The following is a 19,811-nucleotide window of genomic DNA, read 5'->3' as shown; positions in this document are numbered from 1 at the left end:
CCCCAATCCCTACTGTTTGCTACGAGCAATTTCCGAGTAGTTGGTTCCAACCCCTCCACCCCATGCGATTGCGCATGCTCGGAAAGGGGACTCGCGTCCCAGACTCCAAAAGCTGTGCAGTCGTCACGGCCCGCCACGTTGAGGATCGGCTTTTCTGGCGGCGTTGGCCGCCCTTCCGCGCAAGATGGGCTCCTTTTGTAGTTCCTCCTGTTGAACGCCAGGTGGAGAGCTTGTCTCGAAGGCACCACCAACGTGACAGGGGGCGCTGTGGCGCTGGGACCGAGCCTCTTGCTTGTGTTCACTCTATCCGCGGCGGAGCAACTCGTTGGCTCTGGTCGCGCATGCGCAGAGCCTTCTTTTTTTTTTTTTTTTTTTGCGCTTCCCGCGCCCCCGCCCCTCTCTGTCTTCTCTACCCTGGGAGCAGGTAAGGCCTCGAGGCCTCGCGTCCTCTTCGTGGCGCGCAGGCGCGCGCAGCAGTACCCCTTGCGTGGACGCGTGGCAACCCTGACCTTGCTCGCTCCCACCCGGGTCCTCGCACCCTCGCGGCTGTCAGCATCTCCGCGCCGAGAGTGGCCCCTTCCTCGTGTCGGTGACCTCTAACCGCACGGGCCTGGCGCCATCTTGGGTGTCTCACGGGGTTTGGGGGGGCCCCCTGGTGTGCGTGTTCTCGCCGGGCGCGAACCAGGCTTTATGGATGCTCTTTGCTCACCCTCCGCCTTCTCACTATTGTCATAACCCCACACTCTCCCCTCCGGTCTCTGCTTCCTCCTGTCATCCTGATCAAAATAGCCTTAATTTTTAGAAACCTTCAGACTGAACACTGTGTGACCTGGTATTCCCTATGTAGATCAGGCTGCCCTTGAATTCTTCGAGATTTGCCTACCACTGCCTCCTGAGTGCTGGGATCACAGGTGTGTTCCACCATGTCCAGCAAAAAGCAAAATTTTAGGTAGAACAAGACTTTGATCTAAAAGTATGATTCAAGATTTGCAGGTAGTGCACCTCCCGTTGGACAGGTGGAGGCCAGTTTACTTAAGGGAACAGTATCAGTTTGTGGAATATTCAAACTTAAGAAACGAGAAAAAGCCGAGGATGTAGCTCAGTGGTAGACCATCTCTTACCTAGTGCACTAAGGTTCTGGGTTCTACCTCCAGTGTGCCCTCCTCAAAAGTGAAATTACAGAGTTACAGTCCTTGCTCTGCCGCTACCACCCCTTCAGTATTGTTGAGACCTTGACATTGTGTACCTTAAACAGAAAGCTTATTTAAAACATTGGCACTAGGAAGATCTGAGGGGTAGACAAGGACACACTTTTTTAAAAAATTGTTTTTAGGGTCTGGGGTGATAACTCTGCAGTTAAGAGCATCTCTTGCTCTTCCAGAGACCCCAGGTTTGGTCCCCAGTACCTACAGTTCCAGTGCCTTCTGACTTTTTTGGGCACTAGGCATACATGTGATACACATACATGCATTCATGCAAAACTCTCATACAAATCTCAGAATGTCTTAAATTGCTCTATTGTGTGTGAGCGTGCACCATGGTGCACTTCTGGAGGTCAGAAGACTACTCTTGGAAGTACTTCGTTCCACATGTACTCCAGGGCTCAAACTCATTTTCTTAGGGTTATAGGGCAAGGGCTTTACCCTCTGAGCCATCTTGGTGGCCCAGTGACATGCATTTTTAATAATATATGCCACCTCTCAGGTAATTCTGATTCAAGTGGGCTTCTTACATCATTTGGGGAAAAACATTGTCCTAAATCTTAAACTCGCCTGTTCTTTCTTTGGGCCTTGAGGATGCAAACTTTAATAGCCCTGACTGGAGTGGTGAAATGAACCTCCAGTCGATGCTGATTGGAGTAATGCTAATGTTCCTCATTAGTTGGCTGCATCTTGTTAATATAGAAGACAATATTTTAAGGCGTCAGATGCTTCAGATAATAAAGATTGTTGGAACACTTCCAGTGCCTTTGTCTTCTGAGAATTCTCCCAAAAGAATAGGATTTGGGGTTCTAATCTTTTGGGGCTGGAGGTATAGCCAGCACTAGGCTAGTATGCTTAAGGTCTTGGGTTCTAGCACTAATCTTCCCCACCCTAAGGTCTTACTGTTGCCCAGGCTGTCCACAAACTTGAAGTCTTGCCCATGTAGCCTGTGTGCTGGGATTACAGGTGCTAGAGCCACCACAAACTGCTAGGTCTCCGGTCTTTAAGAAACGCCTTTTCTAGGCCTACACAGACCAGGAAGAGATGATTTTGAACCTAGAAGGAGGAAAAAAAAAAAAACCAAAAAAAACGTAAGCAAGGGACACTGGGGAAATTATATTTTGACAGCCCCAAGTCATACAACTGTGGAAATGGATGGTGGTTCTTTTTTGGAGCGGGCGGGGCGGGGGGGGGGGAGAGTTTCTCTGCATAGCCCTGGCTATCCTGGAACTCACTATAGACCAGGCTGGTCTCTAACTCAGAAATCTGCCAGCCTCTGCCTTCCAAGTGTTGATTAAAGGTGTGTGCCACCACTACCACCTGGCTTGGATGGTGGTTCTTAAAAGCATGGAGCAAGCATTGTCCAGGCCATGAGAAAGTCACTTGATTTCCAGATTCTGATGTCACTGTACTGATAACCTGAAATCCATCATTTTGTTCTTTGAGCTAATTAAGCTTCCTAGAGCTCCTCAGGTATAAGGATGAAGTTTAGTGAGCAGGAAGTGTTTATAATGCTGTTTCTTATTTCCAGCTCTCTTGCCTTGGCCCCTCACCCCTGAAAATGTATGCCTGTTCCAGGTTCATCTCTACCCGCTCCTTGGTGAGTACATTTTGTGGAAGGATCCTAAAAGGAGGACACCTTGTTCTTTGTATTGGAGAGTGCCAGAGGCGTCCAGCCTTCTGACATGACACTGTCCCTTACAAATGTATTGTGACTACCACATGGTGCAAGCGGGTCAGAAAGAGGGGTGTTGGATCTCCTGGAGCTGGAGTTGTAGATGGTTGTGAGCCACCGTGTAGGTGCTAGGAAATGAACCTGAGTCTACAGATGCTCTTAACCATGAGGCATCTCTCCAATCCCTCTCTTACTATTTTGTTGTTGCTGTCATTTTGAGATAGGGTCTCACTTTGTAGCCCTGGCTGGCCCGAAACATGTAAAGATCCGCCTTCCTCTGTTTCCTGAGTGCTGGGATTAGAGGTGTCTGCCTCTCTTTAACATAATTTGTTAAAAAGAATGATTTAAGGTTCTGACTAAATTTGAAAGAGTGGAAGAAGCATCAGAGAACATCCTACTGGGTGCAGTGACTTGGCATGGTTCTGAAAGTTGCCTCCATAGCTTTCCTTGACCTTCCTGCCCATGTCATTCCGCTAGGTCAGGAGCACCTCTCAGCTGCTGAGTCGTCCACTGTCTGCACTGGAGCTGAACCCACAGACACGGAGAGATGAGGTACCTTGAGGTGGAGTTGGGACTGGAGTTCTGGTGAGGGGTAAAAAGGGTTGCTTCCAGAACCAGTGTGTGGGGAGGGGGAATGTGAGGACAATTACCACAGACTGAACTTCAGGAAGGATCAAGCCATGGCTTTAGGTAGAGATGGAAGGCAGTGAATACTCTTTTGTTAGGAATTGCCACTGGCAGTTCCTGCTTTGGTGTGCTGCTGTCAACTTCCATTACTCATCCTGGGTGGAAGAATTGTCTCAGCAGTTAAGAGCATTTGTTGCTCTTATATAGGACCCTGGTGTACTATATAGTGTACTGATTAGGTGTTGGGGTCGAGAACAGGCTCATGTCTCAGACTTAACACTTTCCATGCCTGAATCGTGAAGGCATTTGAACAAGTTCTCTTGCCAGCATTTCAGGGAGGTTTCTAGGGATTTAAATGATCTACGGAGGGAGGAGTATCATATTAGACAGTCCAGCAGTTTGAAAGAGTACACAGTGTTTCCAAAACACAGCAGTAGATTACTAACAGAAGCCCTTCCTTCTGTGCCTCTTCACAGGCCCTCAGCAGCTTGGCAGTCCCTCGTCCTTTGACCTCACTTGTCCCTAGCCGCAGCTTCCAAACCAGTGTCATTTCCAGGGACATCGACACAGCCGCCAAGTTCATTGGGGCTGGGGCTGCTACTGTTGGGGTGGCTGGCTCTGGGGCTGGGATTGGAACTGTTTTTGGGAGCCTCATCATTGGTTATGCCAGGTAAGGTTGCCTGGGCCTCTGTTAGCTCTGCTATGTTTCAAAGGTCAGATCTAGAATTGTACTGTCCTATACAGAGGCCCCTAGCTGGGCCTTGTTATTTTTTATTTATATTTCTGGTGTTTTGTTTTTTTCAAGACAGGGTTTCTCTGTAGCTTTGGAACCTGTCCTGGAACTCGCTCAGTAGACTAGGCTGGCCTTGAACTCACAGAGATTCGCCTGCCTCTGCCTCCTGAGTGCTGGGATTAAAGGCAAGCCCCACCACCACCCAGCTCTGTTTTTCTTTTTTGAGATAGTGCTTCACTAAATATCCCTGGCTGGCCTGGAACTTGCTGTATGGACCAGGCTAACTGGAACTCACAATGATCTACCTGCTTTTGCCTCTTGATTGCTGGGATCAAAGGTGTAAACAACCATGCTTTATTCAGAATTTTTGTTTGTTTTATTGTTTTTGGAGCCAGGGTTTCACTGTGCAGTCCTGGCTGTCCTAGAATTCATTTTGGCCTCGAACTCAAGAGATCCACCTGCCTTTGCCCCCTGAGTGCTGGCATTAAAGGTGTGCCCCACCACTACCCGGCCTCAATTTTAATTAATTAGAAATAAAAGCTAAGGGCTGGAGAGATGACTTAGCAGTTAAGAACACTGACTGCTCTTCCAGAGGACTGGGGTTCAATTTCCAGCACCCACATGGCAGCTCAGAAGTGTCTGTAACACCCTCATACAGATATACATACAAGCAAAGCACCAATAAAATAAAAACAAATTAATTAAAAAACAAAAATGCAAGCTAAGCTGAGCCTAGTGGGTCACACCTTTAATCCCAGCACTCAAGAGGCCAAAGCAAGTGAATCTCTGAATTTGAGGTTATCCTGGTCTACAAAGCTAATTCCAGGGTGCCAGAGAGACACAAAGAAACCCTTTCTTAAACGAAAGAAAAAAAGTAAGAGCCAATAAGGTGGCTTAGTGGGTTTACACACCTGACAACATGAGGGAAGCGAGCCAGCTTTTACCGTTTGCTCTCTGACCTCCATGTGCATACACACCCACACCTAAATAAATATTCAGATCTTCCCCCCTCGTGCCGCCGTAGGTGGCCTGGAGTGCACAGAGCTCTGCCTGCCTCTGCCCCCCGAGTGCTGGCATTAAAGGCATGTACAGATACACTCTGCTTTAAGTTGTTTTTTTTTTTTTTTAATAAAATTAATACAAGCAGCCCTAGAGAAACCCTGTCTCGAAAAACCAAAAAAAAAAAAAAAAAATTAATACAAGCTAGGTATGATGGAACAGACCAATAATGCCAACAGTTGTGAGACAGAGGCAGAACAGTCAGCAGTTCCAGGTTAGCCTGGGTTACATGGTGAATTCAGGCCAGCCTAGGCTATATGAGACCCTATCTTAACATAAAATTGAGGTTTTCAGTTCTTTTATCATGTAATTTCTAGTGCTTAGAAGCTGGATGAAACCTCAGTTAACGGCGGATACAGCACATGCACATTGCCTTAGTGTGGAGCAGGGACCAGCAAGTCTAAGCTTGAGGGTGATATTTGGATCATAGCCTGGTTTTCTATGGTTGAATTAAAAATGGTTTTTACTTTATTTTATATTTTTATTTTTACTTTTTAAAATAAATTTATTTATTTATTTTGTATACACATACCAGAAGAAAGCACCAAATCTCATTATAGATGATTGTGAGCCACCATGTGGTTGCTGGGACTTGAACTCAGGACCTCTGGAAGAGCAGCCCATCTCTTAACCCCTGTGCCATCTCTTCAGACGAGACAGACTCTCATCTGTGTAGTCCTGGGTGCTTCCCCACTGCTGGAATTACAAGTGGGGTTATCAACTAGTTTTTACATTCTTTAAAAGTATTTCCAAAGCGGCAAGAAGTTTTCCGTGTTCTTACAGGGAAGCAACAGGGTTTAAGGTGCTGGCTTGCTCTGTATCAGCATGCGCCACACAGGCACAGTTATGTTTGCACTCCAAAATAAATTTAAAACAAGAGGCTCTGCGCTCCAAAACCCTCTGCCCCTTTACTGGAAAATATTGCCGTCCTGGGCTAGAGCTCAGCTAGTACCATAGCGTTATTGCTGTTTTCCCCATCTCTGGGAGTTCTCTCTGCTGTTCCTGGTCCCTGGCACCTGGGACTGTTTGATCCTTACTACCTCTGGACAAGTTGCTGAAGAGCTAAATTAATCCTCTAGAGGCCAACAAGCTATCCTAATGTCTGGGGAAATAGGGTTATTTTTTATTATTATTATTTTTTCAGAATCTGCTTTAAATAAGCCTGGTTACTATTCTGTCCATAATTCTGCTAAAGAGTTTGTGTTGACTTCCATAGGCACCAGGGTAAGAAAGATGAAGTATATATTGACTTTAAAGTTAGGGTGCCATCCTGTTTTGATTCCACCTGCTTTCTGGAACAGTGCTGTGCCCAGAGTCCTGGGACCCTGAGGGTGGGCGCTACAGCCCATCTGCAGTTTGGCTTCTGCTGCCTCAGAAAGATGACATGTCATCTTGAGTATCCCCAGCCTTTCTGTTCTGGCCCTGAGTGTTAAGTCTCCAGGCCTGCGATGGCAGGAGAGATCCACTGGGGAAGATGTTTGCACATGGCCGTACAACAGCATTGTCTCCCTCTACCTTGTTCACCCCCTGTTGACACCGTAGTGGGAAAATACGGGTACAGGGGGTCTCTTAGATGGATCCATCTAAGCTTAGAATGTTAGTTGGCAGGAAACTGAGCGTCCACCAAGATGTTTGCCTTTTCCTTGTGGACCACAAGTTCCGACTTCTCTCCTCTCTCCCCAGGAACCCTTCTCTGAAGCAACAGCTCTTCTCCTACGCCATTCTGGGCTTTGCCCTCTCAGAGGCCATGGGGCTCTTTTGCCTAATGGTGGCCTTTCTCATCCTCTTCGCCATGTGAAGCAGCTGTCTCCACTTCCACCTCCCATAGTTCTTTTGTGTCCCGTCTGCCCTGTATGTTCCTTTTCCTGTACCTCCCCAGGAAGTCTGGGGAAAGTGATTGGCTCAGGGTTTGACAGAGAGAAGACAAATAAATACTGTATTAATAAGATGTTTCTCTAGTCTCCTGTGTATATTTCTTTTCCACAGTTGGCCGAGTGCCTTGGTAAGAGAACCGAGGCCCAGTGATGATGGCTCTAAACTCTGCAGGGATCTGGCAGGCTCATTCGTTTAAGATTTATTTATTTATGTATTTTATGTACATGGGTATTTTGTCTGTATGTGCATCTGCATACCAGAAGAGGGTATCAGATCCCATGGGACTACAGTTATAGACTGTTGTGAGCCACCATGTGGGTGCTGGGAATTGACCTATTGAAGAGCAGCCAGTGCTCTTAAATGCTGAGCCGTCTCTCCAGTCCTTGGGTTCATTCTTTAATTTTTTTGTTTTAGGAAAGTTTCATTCAAAATAACTGTTCTTTTCTGTTGTGGAAAATTACTGAAGCAAAGACGTGTTACATTTGTTTATGCTGCAGAATACTGCTTTAACTATGTAAAGGTGTGTTACTTTGTTTATGTTGTTTGTTTAATTCTGTCTAAGGCACCTGATTGGTCTAATAAAGAGCTGAAGAAGGGCGGGTGGGGCTGGTGGACAGAGACTAGATAAAGGAGAAACTGAAACTGAAGAACTAGAGGGGGAGACACCAGACAGACAGAAGCAGTGAAAGTAATATAGAAGTAAGAAAGGCCACAGGCCCCAAGGAGAAGGTAGAGAGAGAAAATGCTAGCCAGAAATGAGCCTAAGCTAGGCCAAGCATTCAAAACAAGTCCGTGTGTCATGATTTGGGAGCTGGTTGGTGGCCTAAAAGAAAAACCTGGCACACTTCAATAATTATCACATAGTATGACCTGCTACTCACTTTGGAATGTTGGGGGTCACTGCTTAAAATGACTCCTAGAGCAGTCCTTACCTGTCGCTGGCACAATTCTGGCTCAGGCCCTCCTTGTCACCCAGCCGGTGTAAAGCCTCTTAACTGGTGGCCTGCTTCCAATTTCTTCCAACACGTACTTATAGTGCCAGGTAAATCTTCCCTTGAGGACAGGACTGATTTTGTCATTTACCAGTTCAAAAACCAATTCAAAATTCATCCACATCACGTACTCCACTGGCCTGAAACGCCGAAGGTGAGGTGAGTCTCAAGCTCATGGTGGGCCTACTTCTGCCTTCTGAGCGCTGGGACTATGGATGTGAGCTATCATCCCCGTCTTTTTCTTTTTTCTTTTTTTTTTTATAATTTTTTATAATTTAGTTTTTGAAATGGTTTTTGCTCAGGCTAGCCCTGAACTAGGCTCAAGTGTACTTTAAAATGCCTTCCTGGCCTTCCCACACCTTGCCCTTGTTCTGCTCGTCTCTGCTGTTTTGAGTCTTTGCAGTTTCTTCCTCTTCAAACTTGCTGTGTTATGAAAGACTTGGCTTAAATACTCCTCTACGACCCTTCGTCAAATGAGCATGGACCCCTGAACACATCCCCTTTATAATACAGATGATAAATTGTAGGTTCATGTGCATATGGACTTTTTTCAAGACGGTTTCTCTGTAGCTTTGGAGCCTGTCCTGGAACTTGCTCTGTAGACCAGGCTGGCCTCGAACTCAGAGAGATCCGACTGCCTCCCGAGTGCTGGGATTAAAGGTGTGAGGTGTGCCCACCACCTCCCAGCAGGGGGCTATTTTCTTTCAAACCACCGCAGGTCCTGACTTGTCTCCAACTGAAAGTTAACTGGAAGTGTCTGCTTATTAAGAAGTAAGCAGTAGCCCTCCCTTCGCTTTGGTCACCCTGGTAGGAGACGCTCCTGCCCTGTCCTCCCTTTGGGGTTATTGGGTATATGCTTTTCCTTTCTTGATCCTGGAACTGAGTCGAGCTGACCCGCTGGGGAGAGCAGAGCATGTGGCCTGTGTGTGCTTTTGTTCGACGGTGAGTGAGGAGATGGGCGCCGGGAAATAGATTTATTCCGGAGGAGTCAAGGCAGCCAGCGTCCTCTCAGCTGAGGCCTCAGGACACTGATTGGCTACCCAAGTTGCAACAGCTCGGGGTGAAGTCATGCTGTATTCAGTAGAGAAACAGATTTTTGGTATTTTTTTTAATTTATTTTTTTAAAATGTACATTAGTGTTTTACCTGTGTGTATGTCTGTGTGAGGGTGTCAGTTCCCTGGAGCTGGAGTTACAGACAGTTGTGAGCTGCCATGTGGGTGCTGAGAATTGAACACAGGTCCTCTGGAAGAGCAGGCGGTGCTCTTAACCACTGAGCCATCTCTCCAGCTGCAAGAAATGGATTTAAGAGCAGATTTTCTGGAGATCTTTCACAACCCTGGTTTCTGCTTAGCCTGGTTTTTAAAATCACCCCATGATTTGAAATCAAGAGGCTTCAGAAACTCGGATTTCTCTGTAACACCAGCCAGTTCTAACCAGTAACTTTCCAGTATTTCTGGTTTTCCCATCTCTAAACGGAAATAGCGGTTGTCGTCGCAGAAGCGACACAAGGACATATAAAGATACTTGGAATATTCAGAAAGAACAACATTGTCAAAGCACAATATCTGTTGATTTAATTTGTTTTCTCATTCTTCATGGGCCTCACAGTCTATTTGAGCCATTTTCTAGGCTGCTTTCCCTTCCGGTTGGCATAAGAAAGGGAATTTTTTTTTTCTCTGACTGGAAAGCTTCTTAGGAGTGAACCCAGAGATGCTGCAGGCAAAGATCTGCTTTCCTGTTCTTTGGAGCCTCAGTCAATTGTTTCTTCAGCACCAGGGGAGGAGGGTCGTACTTTTATACCCTCCTAATTAGAAGTAAACGACACCCTTTGAAAGTCATCTAAATGTTAAACTGGGTGGTGATGACACACGCCTTTAATCCCAACAGTCAGGCGGCAGAGGCCAGCGTGGTGAGTTCCAGGACAGCCATAACTACACAGAAAGAAAAGAAAAGAAAATCATCCCAAATGCTATACAGCAGTAAGGAGGAGCTCTCCCCAGTACCTCTCAGGATGGGTGTCTTAGCGTCAGACTCTGTCAAGGTCATCAGCCTGAGAAAACTACCGGTCAGCAGTACTTGGGATCTAGCTCGAGCTGACATCTAGGAAGCTAGTGCAGCTGCGTGTGACCTTCCATCAGCGAGTCAAGAGGAAGAACAGTGGGGAATGGTGCTGTAGTCCTGCAAGTTTTGAGCAATAAAACTTTTTATTGAGCTATATCTCAAAATACCTTACCTTTTCCCAGTCTGTGTTCAGAACACACCTCTGGTCCTCCCACCTGATTTTCTCACTATTTGGGGAAGATAAACTAAAAGTTTTGAGGAGAAAACTTTTTAGTTCCCAGGAATTTCTTAAAACTTCCTTATTTTTTGAATATTTACTTCAAAACACTGTGGATATTAGTACATTGTGATCAAGAAGCCACAAAAGAAATGGCAGAGAGAGAGAGAGAGAACGGGAAGAAGGGGGAATGAAGCATCTCTAACTGATTCTAGAGTACTAAGAGAAGCCGAATAAGTCCTGCCCCGTGCCTAGGATTCTAAATGGCTTTTGCCATTTATTTTTTTTGTTGTTGTTTTTGTTTTGCTTTGTTTTTTCAAGACAGAGTTTCTCTGTGCAACAGCCCTAGCTGTCCTGGAACTTACTTTGTAGATCAGGGTCGCCAGAACTCAACAGAGATCCGCCTGCCTCTGCCTCTCAAGTGCTGGGATTAAAAGTGTGAGCCACCATCTCCCTGGCTGTGCCACATCCAAGGACCTCAACAACAGAGAGCTTTCTCATACTGCCAGCATTAGAGGAAATGAGATTTGAAAATGGGTGTAGTGAGGTGTTGTGGACTGCGTTCCTGCCACCCAGCTCCCGGCCGCCTGGCTAGCTTATGCCCTGAAATAACAGCACACAAACTGTATTTATTTAAACACTGCCTGGCCCATTATTTCTAGCCTCTTATTGTCTAATTCTCACATCTTGATTAACCCATTTCTAATAATTTTTGTAGCACCACGAAGTGGTGTCTTACCAGGAAAGATTCAGCATGTCTGACCTGGTAACTGGCTTCATGGCGACTGTCTCAGAGAGGAGAGGCATGACAATTTACTAACTTCTCTTCCCAGCATTCTGTTCTGTCTACTCCACCTATCTAAATCTTGCCCTATCAAAAAGCCAAGGCAGTTTCTTTATTAACCACTGAGAGTCCTCCATCAAATGGGCTTAATAAACTATTGCCACTGTGTAGCTAGAGGGGGTCATTTGCAAAGATAGGAAGTAGTCTCTCTGCTGAGACTGACATCCCAACTAGCAGCCAAAAGAAGTAGCCAGCTCATCTCACAACTTCAAGAGGAGACTTCTGAAAACACATACATCAATTCCTTCTCAGAACCTCCAGATAAAGGCTCAGCCCAAACAACAAGTTGCTGCCTAACTTCATCGGATCAAATGTAGCTCAGGAAAGCTGAACAGAAAAGACATTTAACCCAGAGGGGTATGAATGCTTCGGAGTCTTCATTTGTGTGACGTAGGAACTTTTTCTTTACTGTTTAAGAATAAAGACTTGTCCAGGCTTGAAGGCAAACACCTGTCCCTCTGTTATACAACTCTGCCTCTAAGGTGCCGTTGGAGTCAAGGAAAAGAAATCTGGATAATTTCTGAGGCTTCTCGGTAAAGACTTTTCTTAAATTACTCTCTCCATTGCTGTCTTGCGAACAGGTACATTTTTCCTGCTCCTGGATTTGTTTTACCACACTGATAATTTTCTGGGGGGTTCTGAGCAGGCTCGGTTTAGGTTTAGCTGGCATAGTGCTGACCCTGTGGTAGATATTTTTAACCATGGTGGATTATGGCCTTCCAGGAACTGCAAAGCAGCTTTTACAGAGAGCCACTCTCCACACATCTTGCTGAGTTGGGACTGGGAGCAGGTGCCGTTGGCTGGCGTGAGGTGTTTTGTACACTGAAGGGATGGTTTCTGGGTTAGGCAGACTTATGCTCTATGCTCCCCATGGCTTCTCCATCCACATTTCCAACACCTGGAGCAGAAACTTCAAGTTTCCAAAACATAGCTGCAAAGTAACAAACAGCTAGCCTTGACTCCCTTAGCAACAGGGAACAGTCCATAGGGATTTGAAGGAGAAAGTCTACAGCAGGGAAAGTTTACTAAGCACAAAAGACTCCAGGGCTGGGTGTTGTTCTCTAGGAGTAGAATGCTTATAGAGCATGAACCAGACCCCGGGTTCAATCCCCAGAACTGCAGAAAACTAAAACCATAAAAGACTCACCATTTTCAGGAAATAGCTTGACCCTGTGGAAGAGTCTGGATAGAGAGTTCCAGAATCCTGGATTCACGTTACTCACTAAGCTTTTGTTAACTGTGTGTGCTGTGTGTTCCTTTCCTCGTGAAATGAGGTTGCATCTGCCTCCTTGAGATGCCACAGAAATAAATGAAATTAGTACATTTTTCTTAAAATCTGTTTTTCATTTTGCTTTGTTTTAATTTTTGGTTCTGGAGCTTGAACCCAGGGCATCCCCATGCTAAGCATATATGTTCTACCATTGAACTACAGCCCAGCACAAATTTAGGTTTTAAAATGATCTCTCTGTCTCTCTCTGTCTCTCTGTCTCTGTCTCTCTCTCTCTGTCTCTCTGTCTCTCTCTCTGCTGTTTCTTAGTTACCGATTTACCGAGAGTAACTTAACACTAGGATTCTCTGCCAATACTAAAATTAGACTCTGGCACTCTTATTTTCTCTGCTTGCTTTTGTTTAGGGGATGTAAGAGACATTTGCCCTCCTAGATCTAGTTAGTAATATACCAAAACCTAAAGACAACGTTCTAGAAAATACTCTATCCAGCCTGCAGTCATCTTTTCAAAATAATCCAATTTTGCCCTGGGTTTTGGTTATTTGACCTCTTGTAGAAATGTGCCTAAGAAACCTAGGGAATGGAAGAGGTTGGAATAAAGAGAATCTGAGTGTTGGGAAGGAAGCTGGGCTTCTGAGTCCTTTGACCGCCCACCCTTTCCCAGCCAGATAAGACAGGCTTTCTGCCACTAGAACTAAACTCCCTATCATGTCACAAAAGTCCTAGAGTTACTCCTGAGCGTGCTGACATCTCTAGGGATGGGAAGGTCAAGTGTGGGCTTTTCCTGCCCAGAGACGCCAGCGGGAATAAGGAACAGGCAGGGAGGAACTCAGTCTTTTCCAGCTGCAACTCAGAGAGAAAAGGAACAAATTCTTCACCAGAGAAGATTGTGTAAACAGCGTCTTTGGCTGCAGTCATAGCGCCGGGGAAGAAAAGAAAGGGATCTTTGTTCTCCCCTACCCCAGGCTGAGTACAATCGGGAGAGTTGGGATTGTTTGCTTTGGCAGGGGACTCCCTGTCTGGAAGGACTGGTGGGGCCTCTGTCGGGTTTCCTTGTGCACTTGGGAAGAAGACAATCCTCTACCTAAGGAAGTAGCTGGGGAGCTGGAGGTTTCTGGCACATTCTCTGCTTTGTTCACTGCCTGCCTTCCTTCTGACCCTCCTCTCAATACAGTTTTGTTAGTTTAGTTGACTTCTATCTTCCTGTCTTTGAGGGTGCTTTTAATTCTTTTACTAATGTCCAATCCCAAAAGAAATTACATTTTTGCTGGTCATGGTGGCTGCAATCCCAGCTTTTGGGAGGTAGAAAAAAGGAGGTCAGAGGTTCAAGGCCAGGCCTAGAGAATTTGAAGCCAGTCTAGCTGCAAATACACCCTGCCTCAAACATCACCACCTCACTACTGCCCTGCCCCCTTCCCAGAAAAAAAGAAACAAAGCACTACATTTTGAAAGTACAAAATGATGCTAAGGCTCCTCTCTAAGAAGTCTACCAATAAAAAGGTATTCTAAGCCAGCTGGTCACGGTGTCACACACCTAGGATCTAGCACTAGAGGGAAAGATAGGAGGAACAGGAGTTCAAAACCAGTTATAGAGTGTGAGGCCAGCCATGACTCCAAAGTCCCCCTGAATGTGGCTGACAGTTGCATGGCTGGGGCAGACTGAGGGGGCCACTGGCAATGGCACCAGGGTTTATCCTTACTGCATGTACTGGCTTTTTGGGAACCTATTCTCTTTGGATGGACTAGATATAGTAGGGAGGGCCTTGGATCTTCCACAAAGCAAAGTGCCTTTCCCTCTCTGAGGAATGGATGGGGGTAGGGTGGGAGGGTGTGTAGAGGGACTGGAGGAGGGGAAGGAGAGGAACTTGGATTGATATTTTTAAAAAATCTAATAAATTATATATAAAAAACTAAAATAAAAAAGGGTGATTCCCGGGTCATCTTGTCCATCCTATGGTTTTTAGGTGCTATTCCATATAACATTGACAATTGCAGTAGCAGATCCATGCCTTCATCTGGCTTTATTTCTTAGTGCTTATCTCTGTAACATTCCTCACATATATAGAGGCACAAAGGGTTAATAATCCTTCAACATCTGAGTTGTGAAGTGTGTGCAATTTGGTCCATAACAAGAGGTGACCTGCTATGAGAAGGTCTGAGCTTGGTGAATCCACAGTTCTCCACCACATCCTAAAAGCCAGACAGCTCTGCAGGCCTTCTGGCTTCCAGTGTCCCCTTCTTCAGTCCACACTCCACATCACAGCTTCTAATTATCTTTGGAAACATGGGCTTGATCAATTAATTATTCTCCTACTAAGAAAGCATTTCATGAATTCCGGTGACAAAGGTTTAGATACCTTTCGGTGGAAATAGGGGTGTTCCAGGGGACCTTTCTCCTGGCCTCTCTTTCGTCTACTTCATATCACTCCCTTGTCCAGCACCAGGAACTCCAAGGCCCGCGCCGTCCTTTGGTCTCATTTCCCTCCATGACTTCTCCCAATCAGTTCCTTTTATACGTATCTCATTCTAGATATTCAAATGAAATCCATCAGGCACCCTTGGTTCCTCCACTCTACCCAGCACGTGGGTTGCCAGCCACTGCACTCTCTCACTTACGTGGTCTCCCTGCTTCTGCCTGTGCCTACTCCCTAGTATAGCCATCACTTACAGAAAAATTGTGTTATTCAGAATAATGCTACTAATGTCAGGGCTGGGGAGATGGCTCATTTGGTAAATGCTTGCAGCATAAACAAAGGGACTTGCATTTGGAACTCCAGTATCCCCATAAAAAGCCAGACATGTAGCAGCTATGTCTACCATCCAAGAGCTGAGAGCATGTGCGCGCGAGTGCGTGCACGCTCGCAAAACTACACACACACACACACACACACACACACACACACACACACACACTACCATCACAACTGTGATTTAGACTTTTGTTTGTTTTGTTTTTTGAAACAGGGTTTCTCTGTGTAGCCTTGGCTGTCATTACAGATGGATATGGTTGCTGGGAATTGAACTCAGGACCTCTGGAAGAGCAGCCAGTGCTCTTAACCACCGAGCCATCTCTCCAGCCCCAATTTAGACATTTTTATTCCCACAAGTTCCCTTGAAGCCTGTTGTAGTAGTCCCACCCCCACCCACCACAGCCTGTAGGAGCCATTGATCTGATTTTTGTCCCTGAAGTTTGCTTTCTCCAGAATGTTCTTAAAGGTTGTTTCATTTTATTATCATTCCTCACAAATAACGAAGGGAATCAACAAACTAGAGACAACAAGCTGTCCCACCACAAGAAGATTAAACCAACTCAACCCTCCCACCGGAGGACCTGAATGCCTGAGATGAGGGACAGTCATCTCTAACTCTGGAACACATCTTTTATGAGACAGGTTCTTAGTACATTTTGTAGACCAGCTTGGCCTTGAAACTTACAGCCATTCTCCTGGCCCTGCATCCCAATTTTTAGAATTATAGGCTTACATCATGCCCCTGGCACCAAATCTGCCTTTTTAGAAATAAAAATTTGGGCTGAAAGACAGCTCAGCCATTAAAGGTTAGGCTCACAGGCGCACAACCAAAAGATAAGAAATGAACAGTTCCACTAAGAACTCTTAAGAAAGCTGGGTGACAGTCTCTCCCGTCCCAAAGCCCAGGCTACACCCTGATGAGGCTCAATAAACAAGCGCTGTTCTCAGGCCTTCAGGCTTTGGTAGAAGTGCATTTACACTGGATTTCGAAAGCTCTTGGCCTCAAACCCCTGCTGAAGGCCTTCTCCTTCCTGTTGACCCACGGAAGGGACTAAGTCCAGCAGGTTGTAAGAAATTCCAACAACACGAAGCATGCAGTTTTTGCCAGGCATCACCCAGACAGCACCAGTGTGCAATGCCAGAGGGGTGCCCTGTGATGGTGATGGAGCCAGCCAGAGGGGCGCTCTGTGATGGTGGTGGTCACGCTCTGGAGATACCTGTTCGTGATCCAGCATGGTCAGTTCTTTCACTCCCGCCGGGATAAATTCTTGGCAATTTCAGCCCAAGTCCTTTCATGCCTACATCAACACCTGGGAAGCTCAAAGCTGCTTCTGGACCTCCAGTCCCCCACAGGATCTGCCACTCATACTGCGCCTCCTCCTCCTCGCTGATGCCGTAGCCGCTGGACTCTTCTTTCTCCACCATGGCGCCAGCGTTTACCTCACCTACTCCCGCTCTTGCCAGCCTAGAGCAGAGCCATGCGCCGGGGCCGTGTCTGCCTGTTTTTAAAGGTTTTGAGAGTCCTACAAAGAAAGGTAATGCATCCATATTTTTGCATGCGTTGCTCCTTATTGCAAATGCTATCTTATTGGACTGTCCTCTGTATGTAAAGTCTTCTTCATCTGGCCATCAGTTGATCGGCATTCAGGCAGGTTATTATTCAGAGCTGTTATGTAGAACTGCTCTGAGTATTCATGTGCAACTCTTTATGTAGATGTTTTTATTTCTCTTGGTTTTTCTGATTTATGTGGTAAGTGTAGGTGGACCTTTATAAAAGATTGCCAAACTGTTTTCCAAAATGGATACACCACTTTGCACTCCTACCACCAGAATGTGAGAGTTCTCACTGCTCCGGATCCTTCCTAGCACTTCTTTAGACTGTCTATATTTTACATTTTAGTGATTCTAAGCCTCTTAGATAATTATCAACTTTTTCTTTTTTTTAATTTGGTGTATCTCACTATGTAGTCCAGCTTAGCCCTGGTCTCTCAAGTGCAGTAGTTTCAGGTGTACCATTTATTTATTTATTTATTAATTATTATTTTTTTTTTTTTGGTTTTTCTAGACAGGGTTTCTCTGTGGCTTTGGAGCATGTCCTGGAACTAGCTTTTGTAGACCAGGCTGGCCTTGAACTCACAGAGATCCGCCTGCCTCTGCCTCCTGATTGCTGGGATTAAAGATATGCGCCACCACCACCCGGTCTAAGGTGTACCCATTTTTTTTTTATTAAAAATTTCCATCTTCTCCCCTCCTCCTCCTCCTGCTTCCCTCCCCTCCCCTCCACCCATACCCCCACTCCCTCCCTCTCTAGGCCAAAGAGCCATCAGGGTTCTCTACACTATGTTGAGTCCAAGGTCCTCCCAACTCCCCCCAGGTCCAGGAAGGTGATCAACCAAGCTGACAAGGCCCACACAGAGCCCGTCCAAACCATAGAATCCAAGCCCATCGCCATTGTCCTTGGCTTCTCAGTCAGCTTCCACCTTTGGCCACATTCAGAGAGTCCGGTTTGGTCGCATGTTCCATCAGTCCCATTCCAACTGGAGTTGGTGATCTCCCATTAGTTCTGTCCCACCATCTCCATGGGTGAACACACCCCTCATGGTCCTGACTTTCTTTCTCATGTTCTCCCCCCTTCTGCTCCTCATCAGGACCTTGGGAGCTCAGTCCGGTGCTCCAATGTGGGGCTCAGTCATTTTCTCCATCCATCGCCAGGTGGAGGTTCTATGGTGATATGCAAGAAATTCATCAGTATGGCTATAGGATCTGGTCTTTTCCGGCTCCCTCTCCTCAGCTGCCCAAGGAACTAGCTGGGGGCGTCTCCCTGGAAACCCGGGAACCCCTCTAGAGTCAAGTCTCTTGACAACCCTCAGATGGCTCCCTTAATTAAGATATATGCTTCCCTGCTCCCATATCCACCCTTCCTATATCCCCAGCATCCCATTCCCCCGAGCTCTCCCCATTCTCCCCTTCACGCTTTTTTCTCCCCATCTACCCATTTTTTTAAAATGATTTATGTTCTTGTGTTCTAAGAAATTTCTGTTTTACTGGAGATTACAAAGATTTTGGATTTTAGCTGGGCATAATAATACACATCTTTAATCCAAGCAGTAGGGAGGCAGAGGCAGGTGAATCTCTGTGAGTTCAAGACAAGCCTGGTCTATATACAGAGTTCTAGGCCAGCAAAGGCTACACACTGAGACCCTGCCTCAAACAAAACAAAATAATAATTAAAGAAAGAGTTAAGTTCTATTTTCTCCTAAAGGTTTTGTTGTAGATGGAAGTTTCTATTCTGCCTGGCCCTGCAGCTGTTCAATACCAAAGAAACACAAAGAGACTTATATTAATTATAAACTGTTTGGCCTATTAGCTCAGGGTTATTTTTAACTAGCTCTTACAACTTAAATTAGCCCATAATTCTTGTCTATGGTTAGCCACATGGCTTGGTACCTTTTCTCAGTAAGGCATTCTTGTCTTGCTTCCTCTTTGTCTGACTGGTGACTGTATCTCTGCCTCTTCTCTTCCCAGAATTCTCCTAGTCTGGTTGCCCCACTTATAATTCTTGTCTGGCTACTGGCCAATCAGCATTTTATTAAACCAATATGAATTACAAATTTTTACAGTGTACAGGAGCATTGTCCACAGCATTTGTAGTTTTAGATTTCATATTTAAGTCTAGCATCAATTTCAAGTCCCTTATTTTATGGGGTACAAGGTATGAATTAAGGTTTTCTTTACACTCAGTTATATAGTTTCACTGTTTTTGTAAAGATTGTCTTTTTCCATTGAATTAGTCTGATATCTCTGTTGAAATTCAAGTCTCCACATGCATTCATTGATATAACTGTCTATCCTTATACCCAGACCACACTGACTTCATGTCTGTAACATTTTTCTAAACTTTGAAGTCAGGTGGTATAAGTCCTGCAAGACTCTTTGGTTTATTACGCTTATTTATTTTGCGTTGAGGGGAGGCGCAAGGACATGGTGTACATCATGCAGAGGCCAGAGGATAACTTGCAGGAATTGGTGCTTTCCTTCCACTGTATGGGTTCCAGAGACTGCTCAGGCTACAGGCTTGGTTGCAGGAGCCCTCACCTACTGTGTCATCTTACTGGCTCAAGGCATGTCTTTCAGAAACTGTTTTGGGGCCTAGGGATGTGGCTCAGTTGATTGAGTACTTCCCTTGCATGCACAAGGTCTTGGGTTAGCTTTCCATTGGGAATCTCCACACTTATCATCCAGACTCACACTAATACTTAATTTTTAAAAAGAAAAGAAAGACTTTCTTTTGGATCAGAATAAAGATGCCTGTTACCCAGCCTGACTGAGTTCGATTCTCAGTCCTCACATAGTAAAATAAGTTGTCCTCTGGCCTTCACATGTGCACCATGGCACATATATGCTCATACACCTACCTATGCACACAAACTAAATAAGAAAAAAAAGTGCCAGGCAGTGGTGGCACACGTCTTTAATCCCAGCACTCAGGAGGCAGAGGCAGGTGGATCTCTGTGAGTTCGAGGCCAGCCTGGTCTACAAGAGCTAGT

At 45.7% G+C, this 19,811-nt stretch overlaps 1 protein-coding gene across 1 annotated transcript; it reads left to right on the top strand.

Annotated features, from left to right (window-relative positions):
* Positions 1-367: 367 nt before the first annotated feature.
* On the top strand, positions 368-7,244 carry Atp5mc2 (ATP synthase membrane subunit c locus 2). Its single transcript, XM_038342302.2, has 5 exons — positions 368-424; positions 2,734-2,802; positions 3,355-3,429; positions 3,981-4,174; positions 6,980-7,244. Exons 2-5 carry the CDS (start codon positions 2,764-2,766, stop codon positions 7,092-7,094), a joined length of 423 nt encoding a protein of 140 aa, XP_038198230.1. The 5' UTR covers positions 368-424; positions 2,734-2,763; the 3' UTR covers positions 7,095-7,244.
* Positions 7,245-19,811: the final 12,567 nt, after the last annotated feature.

This window comes from Arvicola amphibius, chromosome 9 (genome assembly GCF_903992535.2).
Source record: "Arvicola amphibius chromosome 9, mArvAmp1.2, whole genome shotgun sequence".
Lineage (NCBI taxonomy): Eukaryota > Metazoa > Chordata > Mammalia > Rodentia > Cricetidae > Arvicola > Arvicola amphibius.
This window is presented reverse-complemented; position numbering and strand designations above follow the sequence as displayed.

Excerpts from the sequence above, each read along its gene's own strand:
- Atp5mc2 (XM_038342302.2), top strand. The coding sequence starts at position 2,764 with ATGTATGCCTGTTCCAGGTTCATCTCTACCCGCTCCTTG. Across the intron at positions 2,803-3,354 it reads TCATCTCTACCCGCTCCTTG|GTCAGGAGCACCTCTCAGCT; the intron begins GTGAGTACATTT and ends TCATTCCGCTAG. Across the intron at positions 3,430-3,980 it reads CACAGACACGGAGAGATGAG|GCCCTCAGCAGCTTGGCAGT; the intron begins GTACCTTGAGGT and ends GCCTCTTCACAG.